Source organism: Penicillium verrucosum (genome assembly GCF_028828655.1).
Source record: "Penicillium verrucosum strain IBT 35672 chromosome Unknown utg000003l_segment0_segment0, whole genome shotgun sequence".
NCBI classification, from domain to species: domain Eukaryota; kingdom Fungi; phylum Ascomycota; class Eurotiomycetes; order Eurotiales; family Aspergillaceae; genus Penicillium; species Penicillium verrucosum.
Genome location: NW_026643212.1, coordinates 4734122 through 4749706, shown reverse-complemented (window position 1 = coordinate 4749706; position 15585 = coordinate 4734122). Strand labels below are relative to the sequence as shown.

General features: G+C 47.5%; 6 protein-coding genes across 6 annotated transcripts; 4 read left to right on the top strand and 2 right to left on the bottom strand.

Annotated features, from left to right (window-relative positions):
- Nucleotides 1-722: 722 nt before the first annotated feature.
- Nucleotides 723-2974, bottom strand: N7516_009354 (GTPase domain-containing protein; the record flags this gene model as incomplete). The annotated part of the gene is made up of 3 exons (XM_057222073.1): nt 723-751; nt 1714-2709; nt 2779-2974. The coding sequence occupies 3 exons, from the start codon at nt 2972-2974 to the stop codon at nt 723-725; spliced, it is 1221 nt and encodes a 406-aa protein (XP_057072345.1).
- A 918-nt stretch (nt 2975-3892) lies between these two features.
- N7516_009353 (GTPase domain-containing protein) lies at nt 3893-5476 on the top strand (the record flags this gene model as incomplete). Its single annotated transcript, XM_057222072.1, has 3 exons — nt 3893-3921; nt 3970-4091; nt 4143-5476. The coding sequence occupies 3 exons, from the start codon at nt 3893-3895 to the stop codon at nt 5474-5476; spliced, it is 1485 nt and encodes a 494-aa protein (XP_057072344.1).
- A 458-nt stretch (nt 5477-5934) lies between these two features.
- Nucleotides 5935-7225, bottom strand: N7516_009352 (uncharacterized protein; the record flags this gene model as incomplete). The annotated part of the gene is made up of 2 exons (XM_057222071.1): nt 5935-6148; nt 7032-7225. The coding sequence occupies 2 exons, from the start codon at nt 7223-7225 to the stop codon at nt 5935-5937; spliced, it is 408 nt and encodes a 135-aa protein (XP_057072343.1).
- Nucleotides 7226-8087: 862 nt separating this feature from the next.
- Nucleotides 8088-8414, top strand: N7516_009351 (uncharacterized protein; the record flags this gene model as incomplete). The annotated part of the gene is made up of 1 exon (XM_057222070.1): nt 8088-8414. One exon carries the CDS (start codon nt 8088-8090, stop codon nt 8412-8414), a length of 327 nt encoding a protein of 108 aa, XP_057072342.1.
- Nucleotides 8415-11470: 3056 nt separating this feature from the next.
- N7516_009350 (uncharacterized protein) lies at nt 11471-11800 on the top strand (the record flags this gene model as incomplete). Its single annotated transcript, XM_057222069.1, has 1 exon — nt 11471-11800. The coding sequence occupies one exon, from the start codon at nt 11471-11473 to the stop codon at nt 11798-11800; it is 330 nt and encodes a 109-aa protein (XP_057072341.1).
- Nucleotides 11801-12845: 1045 nt separating this feature from the next.
- On the top strand, nt 12846-14545 carry N7516_009349 (uncharacterized protein; the record flags this gene model as incomplete). Its single annotated transcript, XM_057222068.1, has 4 exons — nt 12846-12965; nt 13018-14141; nt 14199-14307; nt 14357-14545. The coding sequence occupies 4 exons, from the start codon at nt 12846-12848 to the stop codon at nt 14543-14545; spliced, it is 1542 nt and encodes a 513-aa protein (XP_057072340.1).
- Between the last annotated feature and the right edge of the window lie 1040 nt (nt 14546-15585).

The window sequence follows — 15585 nt, the reverse complement described above, 5'->3', positions numbered from 1 at the left end:
TGACAATTCTATCGATGAGGGGGTACTGGGTGGGCTTGGTCTAGTCAAAGCCGAAACCAAATCCCTCTCTACCTCCTCGAGCCGTTTCTCCCACGTGGCAATATGTGTCTCTGGCACGGTTTCGCGTAGGAAGTCGGTTAGCCCGCCGACCACCTCGACTGAACTAGAGACGGGGGCCGGTCTTTATTGTTCTTCTTCTTATGGTTGCTTCGGGGTAGTCTCTGGAGAGGGTCGACGGATTCTGATGAAAGAGTATTGTAAGAAGGAGCCGTCGTCGCTAAATCGGCCACGGCGGTCTCGTCGATCTATAAGAACCACCTAGCTCCCGGGGGGGGATCTCCCTAAGTCGGACTCGGGACGGGTCGTCGGGGGCTATCTCGTCGATAAATTCAGCGGGGGTTGGCCTGACACCTAATTGATATAGCCATGACTAGAGCGGTGGTGGCCGCGGCGGTGGCCCCTAGGGCGGCGACGGGGGGTCGTTGTTATTGTGGTCGTCCTCGTCGATAGATAGGTAACGAGAACGACCTATGATATACAACTCGTAAGATAGCCTTATCGGGATCCGAATCCGGACCTAAGGACCGGAGGTATACTAGGAATCGGATAGCGAAACTCTCAGCGTTTAACCCAGTATTATCTATAGAGTAGTAGCCGCTATACCCGGGACGAGTAGGGTGGACGACGTGGTATTCCGTAGCTGCGTCCCGGGCATCTTCGTGCTAGGGGCTAACAAATGTGAACAGATGGACTATGGGAAAGACTTCAGCCCCCGAGGTAAAGCTAGAACCCAGATTTGTCGTCGAGGATATTGCTCGAAATTCGCGGCCGCGTAAACCGTTTAACAAAGCGGAGGTGGAATGGATGGTTCTCAGCCGGAGCGACTCCAGGTCTTCTCCTCATGCCCTCGGCCACAGCCACAGCAGCTGTGAGCAGAGATGAGCGGAGGCATCGTCGCTGTTCCGGTCCGGCTGCTTGAAAGAAGCAGAGCTGTTGAGGGTCCCCTCGCCTGTGCGGATTTGGTCTGGTATAATATACAGGTTTCCCTGTTATAAGGTTTCTCCCGTGTTGATACTTCTCAATGTGACTGAAAAGGCGATCTCGGTCTCCAATGTCAGTTCACAAGTCATGCAAGTCAGATATGAATCAAGTTGCTCTGTGTAGTGTGCTGGTCTGGTGTATTGTTCGGGTTTCCCAGTGATAAGGTCTCGCCCGTGTTGGAATTCCTCAATATGCTCGAACAGACTGTCTCTATCGTATAATCCCTCCTCGCATGCTAGGCAGGTCAGGCGTGGGCCGGCTTCTTGGGCTTGGTTTTTAATGCAAAGAGAGAGAGAAAGAAAAGGTTGATTGTTCTGATCTGTAGAGAGAGCTACGGTGACAGCCTAGCTATGCCTGATCTATCAGGTGTTCACAACAGTTTTCATAAGATCTGACGTATCTCCGTTGTTGTGGTGGCCTTAGGCCTCGAATTTCTGCCTCAGGCATAAGCCCCTTGTAGGTAGTCTCTTCTTGGCCCGTAGCCGCCATACAATCTCCTAGGTTCCCCTGTAACACGATCCCGCGCATGTTGTAGCTGTTCGAGATGTTCGAACAGACTGTTTCGATCAACAAATCCTTCCCCGCAAGTGAAGCAAGCCAGTCCATTCCAGACTCTTGTCGTTGTTTGCGTGTTTCTATTTGACCAAGTTGCAGAACTCGTGTCGGATGCACCTTCATCTCCCTCGTCGTCCGCCTTGTATTTGATCGTTCCGTAGTCCATTTGCTTCTGTTCGATCTTTTTATCTTTCAGATCTCTAATTTCTTGGCTCATCTGCTCGATTTGACTCGCTTCCTGGTCGCGCTGGTCTTGAATCTGTTGAACATTCTCTCGATGGCTCTGAAGAACCCGCTCGATTTCTTCGAGATGGATGCGATTTTGATTTTGCTGGTCCGCTAAGCGCTCCTCTAGCTGTTGAATCTTCTTTTCGTGCATCCTCTCCATGCTGATCTTGAGCTCTTGAATCTCTGTGTCTCTGCGTTGGAGTTCTTTGGCCTGGTTTTCTTGGTCTTTCCGGAGAATTTCGCGCAGCTCCTGGTCCTTTTCTTCTTGGATCTCCTTGGCTCTTTCTTCTAACTCCTGTAGCATTTTCTCCCTTTCCTTTTGGAGTTCGCCCTGCAACTCCAGACCGGCGGAAGTTTGATCCAGATCCTTGTGTGAGTCAACCATCTCAGTCTGAATGGCCAATTTCACATGCTGAGGTGACTGGGTTATATCAAGAGGTACGAAGTTCTGTATGACGGCGATCGCAGAGTCATGGTTGTTCCAATGCCTCTGGACCTGGGCCCCCCTTTCAACAAAGTAGCCCCAGAATTTCTCGGTAGTCTTCAGAGTTTGCTCACGGGTATCGCCATCAGACCCTTCTACCTTTTCCCAAAAGGTGGTGAGAAATATCACGTTCTTGACCCCTTCAGGTCCACATAGCTTTTTGAACATGACAAGATTTCGATGCGCACACCCACCCATACGATTGTCGGAGATGCGATGCAGGTACAAAATACCACTCAAGTGGATGTTCTGCTTGTAAGTCTTTGTCAACCAGGTGGCGATCTCTTTGAGGATGTCGGTATCTTTGCGATCTGTATCATCGAAGCCCGGAGTGTCGACAAGATAGACGTTGGCGCGCGGACTAAAATATGTGCATCGATACATGTGAACTTCCTGTGTACCTAGATTCAACAATCAGCATGCTGTTGTCATGCATAGTCATATGAGGACCACATTTAAGCCAAACTTACAAGATTGCAGAGCGCCGGGGTCACTTATCGCAACTTTCACATCCGTGCAATGTGAGATAAACGTGCTCTTTCCAGCGCCTGTCATTCCCATGATCGCAATGAATATATTCGGCTCGTCGGCGTCTAAGGTCTCGTCTGAGACTTGTCCATTTAGTAGAAAGAATGGATCATCATCGGGAGACGTAGAATTTCTCATGATTGCGCTTTAAAATTGAAGATAGGCTTCAGATGATAAGTTTGATTTGAAAAAAAAAAAAAAAAAAATTGCCAAAACCAAAACGAGTCTATATCGGGGAGCCTATTAGGCTTTATGAACATGCTTAAAGAGGGCTTGTGGCTGATTGGAATAGAGAGCTCACCAGGTCACCAGGTCACCAGTTGGCGGTAATTACTGGTAAGGGTATGGTGACCTAGCAAAACGCCGTGATTGGCTGACCACTGCCTTCCCAGTCAACTCTGCGTGGTCTCACGTCAGCACTGGATATCCAACCTTGGAACCTTGTTTACTCCTCATGTTCCTCGTATACCAGACCCTTGCGCTTGCAGCTTCTAGCTTCCCCATTTTTTCTAACGAGGAAGCCCCATTGGTGGTCTTATAACGCCACAGTTCTCAATTTTGGATTGCTTTCAGCTTCGGCGGCACCCTGCTATTTCTGGCGAAGCCATCATGCAGACAAAATTATTTGACGAATCATATTTTTCTGCCTACTTTGCTCGAGCCTCGACATTCACTTATTGTAGCTTCGGCTAGCTGTCGATCACAACTCCTCGACGCTGAAATCAATCCTTGTGATCTATGATCTCACCAAAGGAAGCCTAGTTTATGCACCTGCAATGCCACGTAGAGGCTCTTTACTCTCCACTCACCCCTATTTTTGTTACGAACAAAGCAATTTCCGTCGGGTTTGTTATATCCCCCCCGAGAGCGGCGCACAGCCCGGCTACAGTCTTCCTCTAGGGAGTGGAGGTGGCGGAGCAGTCGTCGTTATATGTGGGGCCAAATTTATGACGAGGCCTACTCAGACAAAAGGTGTTTCTTGATTGATACAGTTCAGCGTCTGTTTAGAAACCTGTTTAAAATCCATTCATCACCCAAGGCCATTTCAATTTTAGCATGGAGGAAATTAATGAGGATATGACACTGTACGTCATATAAATCCATGATTTGAATTCCTGTCTAACATTCTACAGATCTTCTGACTCTGCTGCCGGTTCAGCAGTGCTTGTAATGGGTATTACGGGTGTTGGAAAAAGCACCTTCATATCGAAGCTTGTAGGAAAGGATACTGGCATTGGCCATGATTTGACATCGTGTGAGTACAGTTTGAAATCTCCCAAACTAGCTATATTAACATACAATCCAGATACCCAGGGCGTTGAACTCCACAGCATGAGAATCAAAGACAAACTTCTGTATTTGGTGGATACACCTGGATTCAACGACACCTATCGTTCGGATTTTGAAATATTTGCAGAGATCACTTTCATTCTTTCTCAAATCTATCGGACAGGCATGAAAATAGCCGGCATTCTATATCTGCACCGTATCTCGGATAATCGAGTTTCAGGGACTGCCTTGAGAAACTTTAAGCTTCTGGAATATATGTGTGGTTTGGATGCTGCACCGCGGGTGTTCCTGGTTACTACCATGTGGGACTCAAGAAATGAGGATTATTATGAGGCGGTGCTTCGAGAATCACGATTGACCTCGACAACAGAGTTTTGGGGGCGATTTTGTCAACAAGGTAGTCAAACAAAGCGATGGCGCGGCGACGAGTTGTCCGCGCTCTCAATCGTCGATGCAGTAATTTCAGTGGGGGATGGGGAAGGCCACAAACCCCTTCTCATCCAGAGAGAGCTCGTTGACGAGGGAAAGCCGTTGAATCAAACGACCGCCGGGCTAAAGCTTATGTCGGAGTACATAACAGCGGAGAAAGGATTGTCGCAGGAATTACGCTTGCTTCAATCAGACGCGTCAGTTTCTCAGGAGGATGCCAAGAGTAGTCTCTTGGAACTGAAAAAGCAAATACAGGAGATGAAGCATGCGCAAAGAAAGCTTAGAGTATCGACTCGAGAGATGTTCGCTGAAAGGGAACAGTCTTATAGCCAAGTGCTTGCACATATGCGCGATGAACAACAGAAGCTCGTTTTTGAGCTTCGAGAACAGAGGCGACAATACCAACGATTGCAAGATGAGATGAAAAGCAACGACCAGCTACTCGGAGACGAGCAATACTATTGGAGCCAGAAAAAAGTGAGCCTTGAACAAGATGTACGAATGGGCCGACGTAGGAGAAGCAGCATCGACAAAGAATGCCAAAAGATCGAAGAGGAGGAATCGCTTCTTAACGAGCATTTGAGTGACTTCAAAACCGAAAACGAACGCAATATGTCACAGATGTCGCAAAATATGCTGGAATTGAGGAAGAGAGACGTGGCCAAACGCAACATTCTCCCCTTTCTGGGAGTTTTAGCTGGAATCGGCCTCACTGCTGCTGGCGCTGTGACAGGACTAATTCCCCTGGCGGGAGCTGGGGTGGGATTGACTGTTAGTAGCGCCACTGAGATGAGACTATCCCGAAAGATCCAAAATGAGGGGCCATATGAAAACTATCACGGCTCCTTTGTATCAAACTCCTCCACGACTGCTTTCAACGGAGCTCAAATCTCGGACCTTTTCTTGAGGGATAATAAGTAACACGGGGTATATGGTAGTATGCCGTCTCATTATGAGGTTCACTTTTCTTCTTGACTTTCTTTCTTTGATGGCCATATCCCATCGTTCCAATACATTGAAGCCAAAGGGGTATGGCTATATAGCGTAGTTTCGGTGATTGTGAAGGGAAATAACAGCCAGGGCTGAAGACTACCTAGGTAGATATTGACGCATTAATTGTTGCCATTGGGGATAAAGTGATGGTAGTAGTAACTTATTCTGTCCAATGGGCGGAGCAATAGTCTGATAGTCTTAATATAGTTCTAGGTGAGAGTTCTTTCTATCATAGCAGGAAATAACTCAATGCATATATATATTGAACACTTAATGACTAGCGTACTTAGGTAAGGGCCATGGTTTTCAACTTCGTAAAAAGTACATGAAATGATACTGAGCAGGAGAACGCAAGAATGAATCCCGGGCCAACGATCGTTTCATTTTCATGCTACCGGCTTCAAAATCAGTATAGCCGCGAGAATTATCTGGCCGAATTCCTGCATATCGCAAGCGTAGTCTGTGCGAAACGGATCAAATGTGTTTATGACGAGGAAGGCGTCGGTGTTGGTTCCGTTTCTCAGGTATTCTTCGTATCTCTTCTCGAGCGGCACAAATGTAATGAAGAGCTCATGGCGGGTTTGGGAAATCAACATGAAGCTAGAAGGTTACCGTTAGCCAGGTTCTTTGACACCATTTATGAATATCAAACCATATCAGAATTACTGTCCGTTGAAGTGGACCATATCTGCGGATGAATGCATCAGCAACCCCACGACCTCAGTCCGGACAGCAAGCCCATTCGCCGTTGTCATTCCACCCCCGTCAAGAGATGTCCGAAGAGCTTATAACAACAGAAGCTAAAGAAATCGAACAATTTGAATCGCATTGCCTGCATCGAAGCAGAAGGAGCCGCCCAGAAGGGGCAAGGCTTAGAAAATGAATTAATATACAGAAGAGGGGTCCGAATAACCCCGAAAAGAACACTACGGCCACCTAACGCTGGAAGATATCTACGGATTCTTCAGAATCCGCCTCGGAACTCTCAGATTCCGAATCCTTAGTGTTATCGGCCTCCTCCTACCAGCCTTGGGAGACAGCAAAGTCCCGTATAAACTTATAATCATGCTCCACGCGCCGGCGCGCTTCCCGGAGACGTTTGAAAACGTCTATGAAGCACTCCTCGTCCTTGCCATGATATATCTTCGGCCATTATAAAGGACTGGCATAAAGGTTCGTATCAAAGATCGGGCCAAATCGGGGAGCGGTATCCACACGAGCAGGGGGATAGGATCTTTATCCTTGCCTTTCTTACCCTTTTTGCTCGCCTTCTTACGGGCCGGTTCATCTGCAGTAGCAGCAGGACCCGGAGCACATCAAGGCATCAACCTTTACCAGGAATAGGGTTCTGGCAGCTGGCGGGGGTAGTGATCCACCCTCCTGAATAACAAGCGGTGCTAAGGAGAGTCACACGCACACCTGGCTCAAGCACGCCCTTGAGATTGATTATACTGAGACCCTTGTGGCTGTTTCCACTATCCACTCTAGCTTTGAGTGGATAAATTGGGAGATAGATTGGAGAAGGATTATGATGGCCCCATTCTGGACTGCCTCGTCCTCTGCGTCTGGAAGTTGGGGAATACGTCGGGGCGTAGCTCTTCCTGTTGCTCCTGGAGCTTCAGCTTCTTCTGCTGTGTCTTTAATTCGTCCTCTGTCGTGTATGCCTCCCACGGTCATCGTCTGTTTATTGTAGGCGTCTGACAGGAAAGAATGACCCTGGCCATCTATCACTGGTGGTAAGGATGTCGTGAACGGAATCCTCAGTATCGACAAGTTTTAGATAGCGGGTCTATTCGTGCGACATGTCGAGGATATTAGCGGCTGCATGAAGCACTTCATCTGTAAATCCGACGCTAGGAAATAGGCCACGGACTTTGTCATGATCTCAAAGAAGTTCATGGCCGATGGCCTGCATCTGATATACCTCTGGGGAACGGATCTTCTCGATGTAATTCGGGCTATTTATATTTAGACGAGATAACTAAGGGAGAGAGTCTAAGTATACGATAGCGAGGAGGCTATAATACCGACTAGAGGCCTATAGCCTTAAATCATAAATTGTTTCCATCACTATACATACCTTTTACCTCACTTTACTTTCACCTCACTTTACTTCTACCTCACCTTAATTTCACCCCGCTTTTACTTTGTCCCCTTTTTATAACTATCTGTTATATAAATTATATAATAGCCGCGCTACTCTACTAATCCTAACGAATCTCCCGGTTCTAGTATATAAATAAAATTGTCGGTACCTAATCTATAAGGCTAAGAACTCAATAAAGTTATGTTGGGATCATATCATGACCTTGTTTGTCAGGACTGTCACATGTCAACTACCAGATAGTCTCCTCTCTCTCCTCTTCTTCTTTTCCCCTTCTCATCCATCATCAATCATCATCTATCATTAGTGATCATCAGCAGTTAGCACGAATGTCATTGCATTGCTGATCTCTCTTTTCCTGGCTCGCTTTCAGATACCCAAACGACGGATCCCCCGGCCACGAAGGAGGCACCCGGCCTAAAAAAGTCACCGACCATGACCCGCTTCTCGGCAAACGAGAAAGAACAGATGAAGGCTGAGAACCGGACAGCGTATGTGGCACTACCGAAGAATATGAAGGCCAAACGCGCGGCGAAGAACGATGAGCTGAACAAGTACGTCGCGCGTACTTGTAAGAAACTTGGGCTGGAAGCAGTACTCCAATCTGGAGACTCGTATTTCGCGGTGGTTTTTGAAACACCGGAGAACAGAGATTTGGCTTTAGAGACACTGCGGGCTAAGAATTTTCGCCTAGATTCGGAGGTAGTGCCCATACAGATAATGCCGTTCGGTGTCCCAGACGAGGCCGCGAATACGGTTTAGACGGTCCGTGGGGGATTATCATTGCATTGCTGATCCCTCTTCTCCTGGCTCGCTGTCGAGTTATTATTACGCCTTTATCCTCTATTGAGAATTGGTGCCCTCCGATGCGGATACCACCCAGCCGGCTGGGATGGCATGCTTACCGGCATACCGGAGGATCTAACTATAAATCGGTAGCAAAGTCGAGGCAGCAATACAGAGAGTTGAACGCCATTGATTGGACCCCAAGATGTGACAATACGGCCCACGATGACACCATATGGATGCCTAATAGTGTGAACACGTTGGGAATGCTACGTCTTTTTACTTTTTTCAAACAATACAATAGATATAAGTGGGCAATCCATAACCTCAATCCGCATCTCATCTAATGCCTGCCTAACAATAATCGCGGTATGTGAAGGCGCATAATCATGCTGAAAAATGCCACCTGCTCTTCTGCTACTGAAGTCCGATCGATTTCTTCGGGTCGTTTTAGGGCATCGGCGTGCGGAGCTTGTGGAGCGCGCGTCACCAGTCTCATGACACATGTTACTAGTAATGGGCACTGGCCTGTGACAACACTCCCATGTCCCAAGACGAAAAGGGAAAGACAAAGCGGCTTAGGACTCGTAAGGTATTTACGTGAACACATCCCTTGGCTTGTCTCCTCACAGTTAATTTTGACAATGAGAAAAAGGGATAAGATGGAGGAAGACCAACCAGGTGACGCATGGAGAAAGTTGACGAATCATTTCGCCAGGAGCATAGCTACATTGTAACATCTGAGTATATGGACGCGAGCGGGGCAGGTGTAATAATACCCGTGCAAAACGGGGAAATCATTGCCCAGGTGATAAGACAAGGTATTCTGCAACGGACAGGGAACACTTATCGCCACTATTGGCTGCTCAGAAATTCCGTCCATTCCGGTACCATCAGGGGGCTCGGGCTGAAGTGTATAACGATAACCCGCGTTTGACGTGGTCAACTACTAGCTGATTGCAGCGCTTGCAGCGCGTCCAGAAATATATTCTTCTAGCTAGGGCGATAGCATATTTAGTATCCATGGTACTGTATAAGTCTAGTCATAAATGTCTATGGGTAGTAGGTGTATTGAAAAGAACCTTGCACATAGCTAAAGGGGTAAAATGAATCATTACAGCTACTATGAACACGCTTGGCTCAATATCTGGGCGTTTTACCCGCGATAGCCCGACACAACGCCTTGCTAGTTCCGGACTAGGGTGCCTGCCAGTTCTCTAGTGCAAATCCAACTCATTGGCCATCATCTGCAGGACTTCGCACAATCCTCTGCATGGCTTCGACCTAACATCTGCACATCCTCGACGAATTCTCGTGACCGATGCCTGGTCATTGTAGAGTCAGCCTAGTGAGGGAAGTCGTATATTTAAACACCGCCCGATTCCCTACCAATCTACCTCCCATATTTCTATTCTCCCTTGGACTACAGTCCTAGAAACAATACTCCCACGATCAGTGATCGCCTCTACTACATAATAATTTGGGCAATTTCCTTTCCAGGGTTATCAACACTTTCCCTGTGCATTACCCTATTATTCTACTTATTCCTTCAGACATATCGCTAAATTCATCGTATGTCATTTGTCCCCTCAAACCTCCTCATATATATGTTTATATATAACGATATCTCTTCTGCAGATTAGCCGCCATGGATAATACGCACACGTTCACTATTATGGGAGGATGTTCCAACTGCATCAATCAGATAAAAACGGTGGTGAACGCACCTTCAGTATCGGCAGCTCAAGGTATATGTCTAGGCGCGAGCTGTACTGCATGTGTGGCTGGAACTATCAGCTATGTTTTGAGCGCAACTCAAGAGAACTGAACAAGGAGAAATTTTAAGAGATGTCAGAATATGGAGTGTGTGCTGTTACATGCTGTGACAAATGTGCCGATATGAACACGAGTGGGAATTGTTTGATGGGTTAGCTTAGGTGTTTGACGACGATGCGATGCGACGCGACGACCGGAGATTTTTTGCGATTTGAATTTTGCTGGCCTAAGACATCAGACATGATCGCAGGAAGACTGCCCGATCGGGCAGGAAGAAGGTGTTCGGGGGAGAAACTCTAGTTAGGTAGTTAGTAGTTTAGTCCTCCTGTCAAGTACTTAGTAAACACCTTGAACCACCACAATACATCTTATTGTACTTCGGGAGAATCTCAGCAGCATCTCCTACAATAGGGGACTGTGCGTACAGATTTCTGGGAGGCGAGGCCACCTTGGGGTTAAACCACTGTCAGGTGGTATTTGTTTGATTGCTATCTACATCGCAACCCCACGCAGAGTTTTCTTCCCATGACAACCTCTCTGCATCTCTTTCGGCAATCTCTGCCACACACAGTCTTTGTTACTGTGGCTTCTTTCTTGACATCCTCGTCACCATTATTCCCAGCACATCTTGTTGCCTGGGAATAACCTCACGTTTACCAGTTTAGGTCGTACCTACTGGTATAGTCATCCCAACTTTGGCCTTATGGCTGGGGATTACGTATGATGCATTGAAACAATTGAGCAGATACGTCAAAGGGACGATGAATCTGGGAATACTGCTCGGTAAAGATCAGTCCGGAGTGACTGGTATCATGGCTGCGAAGACGGGAAGAGCACTCGTCATATACTACGCCGGTTGCCCGATCAGGAGGACCTTGCTGCAAAGAGCAACACCTTCGCCGAATACATTGCATTCGACCCAGCTGTACGAAAAATAATGTGGTTGTTGAAGATACAGCAACAAAAAAACCGTCAATCTCGACTTACGTTGCCAACCATCCGCAGCCCGACGTATAAATTAACAAACATTTTCGCCCAGAAATCAAACATCTCTCACTCCAAACTCGGCCGTTTTCCAGTCTTATGCCATTGCTTCTCATTTTCACTTAGATCTTACTTCGTCCACTTCATTTCTTTCACTTTAATCTCAGATCATCCCTTACTTCTTCTTTTATCATTCCCAGTTTCTCGCCTCCCAGTGACTGTAACACAAAAATACCTCCTTCTTCCAAGCTCGTCTCTTTCATCGTCACGTCATGAAAAAGCCAACCTCAAAGCGATCGCCCAGCTCTCGCCACGGAATCTGCGATAACAATGAAGAAATCCAAGAGACCACTCAACACGTCGAGACAATGAATGGCAGGACACAATACACACTGGCCAAGGCCCCGAGACGAACGGACCTCACATACTACGACGAGATACGGATGACACCCACTGGCACCCTGATCTGCCCCCCAGGTGAACGCTGTCTATCCGATGCCCTCGTGCTTCTGATCATCGGCCAAAACACGGTAGCAGCGCGCCTTCGTCACGGAAAATGCCCAGCTGACTTTTTTCGATGTCACGGGCGACATCTACTGTGACAGATGGCCTATGGGAAATCCGGTTATCATGTGGCGTTTCGGTTTGCCCTTCGTAGCCATCTACGGCGACTACTATGCCATGAGTGGCAGTGCTCTGCAACACTACCTTTGGGAAATCGACAAAAGACCCGGGCACTACTCATTGAAGCACGGCGGCTTCCATTTCGGCGAGATCGCGGTCTCCTCAACAATGCTAACAGACACTTCGAAATAGGAATGACCGAGATACTACCTACCATCTGATTGAGCGATAGTGACAATGTATATGCAACCATGACAACCAACAACTATGCAAAAAGAAGGAAGTGGGTCGAAGCGACATACCACTTTGTACGACACGCAGTACGACACGGGATCGTTCGACTGGAAGTCATTTCAAGTGCGGAGGATGTCGCAGATACACTCACTAGACCCTCGGAAGAGGTTTATTTGAACGCATACGAGACTGGATGATGTCGAAAAGTGCAGATTGACTACTGCGAAAGTGAAGAAAAAAGACAAATTTGTGCAAACTGATGGAAGTGGATGGAAAGTACAACTTCAAACACCTACAAAACCATGTAATTTTACTATGCAAACCAGAATTCAAGAGGTTGATTGATGCCCGCAATGAAAGGTGTATGTTGTGATCGCGGCCTCAGGCCTCAATATTGATGCCTCGGGCATCAACCACTCTATAAGTAGTTAGTTATACAGATCGTGCCTCTCCACACTTTCTGGCCTACACATTGTAGACGCTTCAACAGAATGCTCAGCCGTAAACCAACACACAATACCTATAAACTTACTTTTGGATCACTATGACAAGAAGTGCTCAATTATTATTTACTAATTTATAACAAGTTCGTAGAAAGTCTTACATCGTCGGAGTCCGCGGGGCCCGAGGGAGACCGCGGGAAGCGACAGGTGGTTTCTGATACACGGTCTTGGCGGGTTCCTATGACGAAACAATCCCTCAGGGGTTTGTTTGTTCCTGAGTTCTTCCAACTGACTTTCATTGTTTCTCATCAATTGAAAGCGAAACAGATGTATCAAAGTCCCTAGCATGGCTCGCAAAGAAACAAACGATGTCGCCCTTGACAATGACATTGAGTTCATAAAGACACCGGTCCCCAAGCCCTCGGCTTTCGGAACACCTGAAAGCTGTGGAATACCCCTGACAAATGTCAGTATCCCAATAATCTTGATCTTGCCCGATAAATTGCTAACTTCCCTAGTCACCCGCCATCCACAATCCTCCTCTGCCGGCGGAAGGTGCTGGCAACCAGAGCTTTTCCAATCTCGTGTTGATCAGCGCCCTCGTGGGAGTTCCAGCTCTCCTAGCCTACGTACTGGGTGGAGGTGTGAAAACGACACTATTTCTCGGTTTCATTACTGGTTTGCCTGTTCTCATTGGTTTCTGGGCTTGGAAATCTACCTCTAGTCCTCGCATCAAGGACGACGTGAAACTGCCGGGTCGACCCATTGAGCATTATGTGACATTCAAAAACGAGGCTGATCGTGCGAAATGGCATGGGAAAAAACGTGTCCCTATGCAAACCTTCTGTGAATTGTACCTGGATGGCGCGGTGGATTTCAACGGAGATTGTTTGGACGTCATGGAATATCGACACGATTGGGCCCACTTCGGGTTTACCTGGGACCTGTTCAAATTCATTTTCCTGACATTCGCAAGGGATGTGTTATTTCATACTAAGTCCCAAGATGAAGAGCAGATCCGTCCAAACTACGACCGCGGCAACGATCACTACGCCTGGTTCCTCGGTCCTCGCATGATCTACACCTCCGGTATCATATCCGACACAGAGCGAGAGGAAACTCTGGAAGAAATGCAGGATAACAAGATGGCGATTGTTTGTGAAAAGCTCGCACTCAAGGAAGGCGAAACAATGCTGGACATTGGCTGTGGATGGGGAACATTGGCCAAGTTCGCGAGTCTCAACTACGGAGCAAATGTGACAGGTCTCACTATTGCACGACACCAAACCGCATGGGGAAATGACGCTCTCCGCAAGGCTGGTGTTCCAGAGTCCCAAAGCCGCATCCTCTGTATGGATTACCGTGACATTCCCCATATGAAGTACGATAAGATCACGCAGCTAGAGATGGGCGAGCATGTTGGTATCCGCAAATTGACCGGCTTCTTCCGCCAATGCTATGATATGCTGCAAGATGACGGTTCCATGTATGTGCAGCTATCTGGTCTCCGGCAGGCATGGCAGTATGAGGACTTCATCTGGGGTTTGTATTTGAATAAATACATCTTCCGTGGTGCAGACGCTTCCACTCCTCTTTGGAATTACGTGCGATCCTTGGAACGAGCTGGATTTGAAATCAAAGGGTGAGTCCTAGAAGCGCATTCAACCTGTTGGGCGGGGCTAACCATGAACATCAATAGTGTTGACACCGTCGGGGTCCATTATTCCGGAACACTTTGGAGATGGTACCGCAACTGGCTCGGCAATTTCGATACAATCAAGGCCAAATATGGCCAGCGATGGTTCAGAGTGAGTTTCCTCCCACATATAACGCCAATATTTATCTAACCTGAAATAGATTTGGGAGCTCTTCCTGGCCTGGTCAGTCATCGCTTCTCGCCAAGGGAGCGCCACTTGTTTCCAAATTCTGGTTGTCAAGAATTTGAACTCAACTCATCGTGTCAATGGAATCGCATCCCAGTTTGGCTTGTCTGCTGCCCTTGAGTCTAGCAGAAAATCCGGAAAATCGAAGTTGCAGGCAGTGTGAGTGTACCAGACTCCGGTCTGCCGGGCCATGCTGGTAACAAAATATCCGAACCAAGCTGTGTAACAGGATAATAGCCCTACATAGCACTTAAAGCACACATATTATCCTCATGGAATAATATGGCTTGAGTTGAATGAAGACTAAGACTCATATCAACTTATGATGCGCGAGGAACAAAATCGTAGATCAACGATGACGAACAAACGTCCTAGGTCACGCTTGATGGATCCTACCATGGACAAGGGCTCTTCCCACGAGAATACGGTTGTGCGTGCGAGCATGGCATCGCCGATCCCCGATACCATTTCCCACGAGGATAGTAGTTTCTGACGAGATACACCTTCGCACGTTTACTGTCACCGCTGGCCAAACTAGAGTTTGGACTGTCTGCTCATTCTCTCTGGATATTCTGACCCTGCATCTGGGCCGACCTGAGGGCGCCCTTCCCCGAGCATCTTCCGCAAGGTTCCGCCCTTTGCCTTGTCCCCCTTATCGGCCTTGTGTGAGCTCTAATTTATGGTTAGCGCTTTCTCTTGTGTGTTGTATTTCCATTGAAAATCTCGAAGATGGCGGTAGGAGCTGTCGGTCCTCTGGGATCACCAATTAAGTCGGCGCACATGAATCCCAGTAGAGTATCCATACTCTTATTTGCGGTTTCGTTCGCCGAGAAATCAAGAAGCTGGGTCTTCTTAATGTCAATGCCCTGGTAAGTATCAACCTCTGCACGTTGGCGCCTACGAGACGTCAACGTGCAGAGGTTTATAGGCATACTGATTACACGGGGGCACAGCGAAATGAAAAATGATGCAGAATCAAGGAGTAACGTGGTGCAATGGGTAGTGGTCTCTATTGCTAAAGTTGGTGTCTGCCTGAGGCCTTCAACCACCCACCCATTTGCTAGAGAGCTCTTGATCTTTTCTATGCCCATTCATGAGGCCAAACTCATCCGTCTCCGGCAACAGGTATTTCCTGACCTAAACAGGGTATTACGTTTAGGAAATACTAGAATACTAAACCATGTAACTACATATTCCAACCGC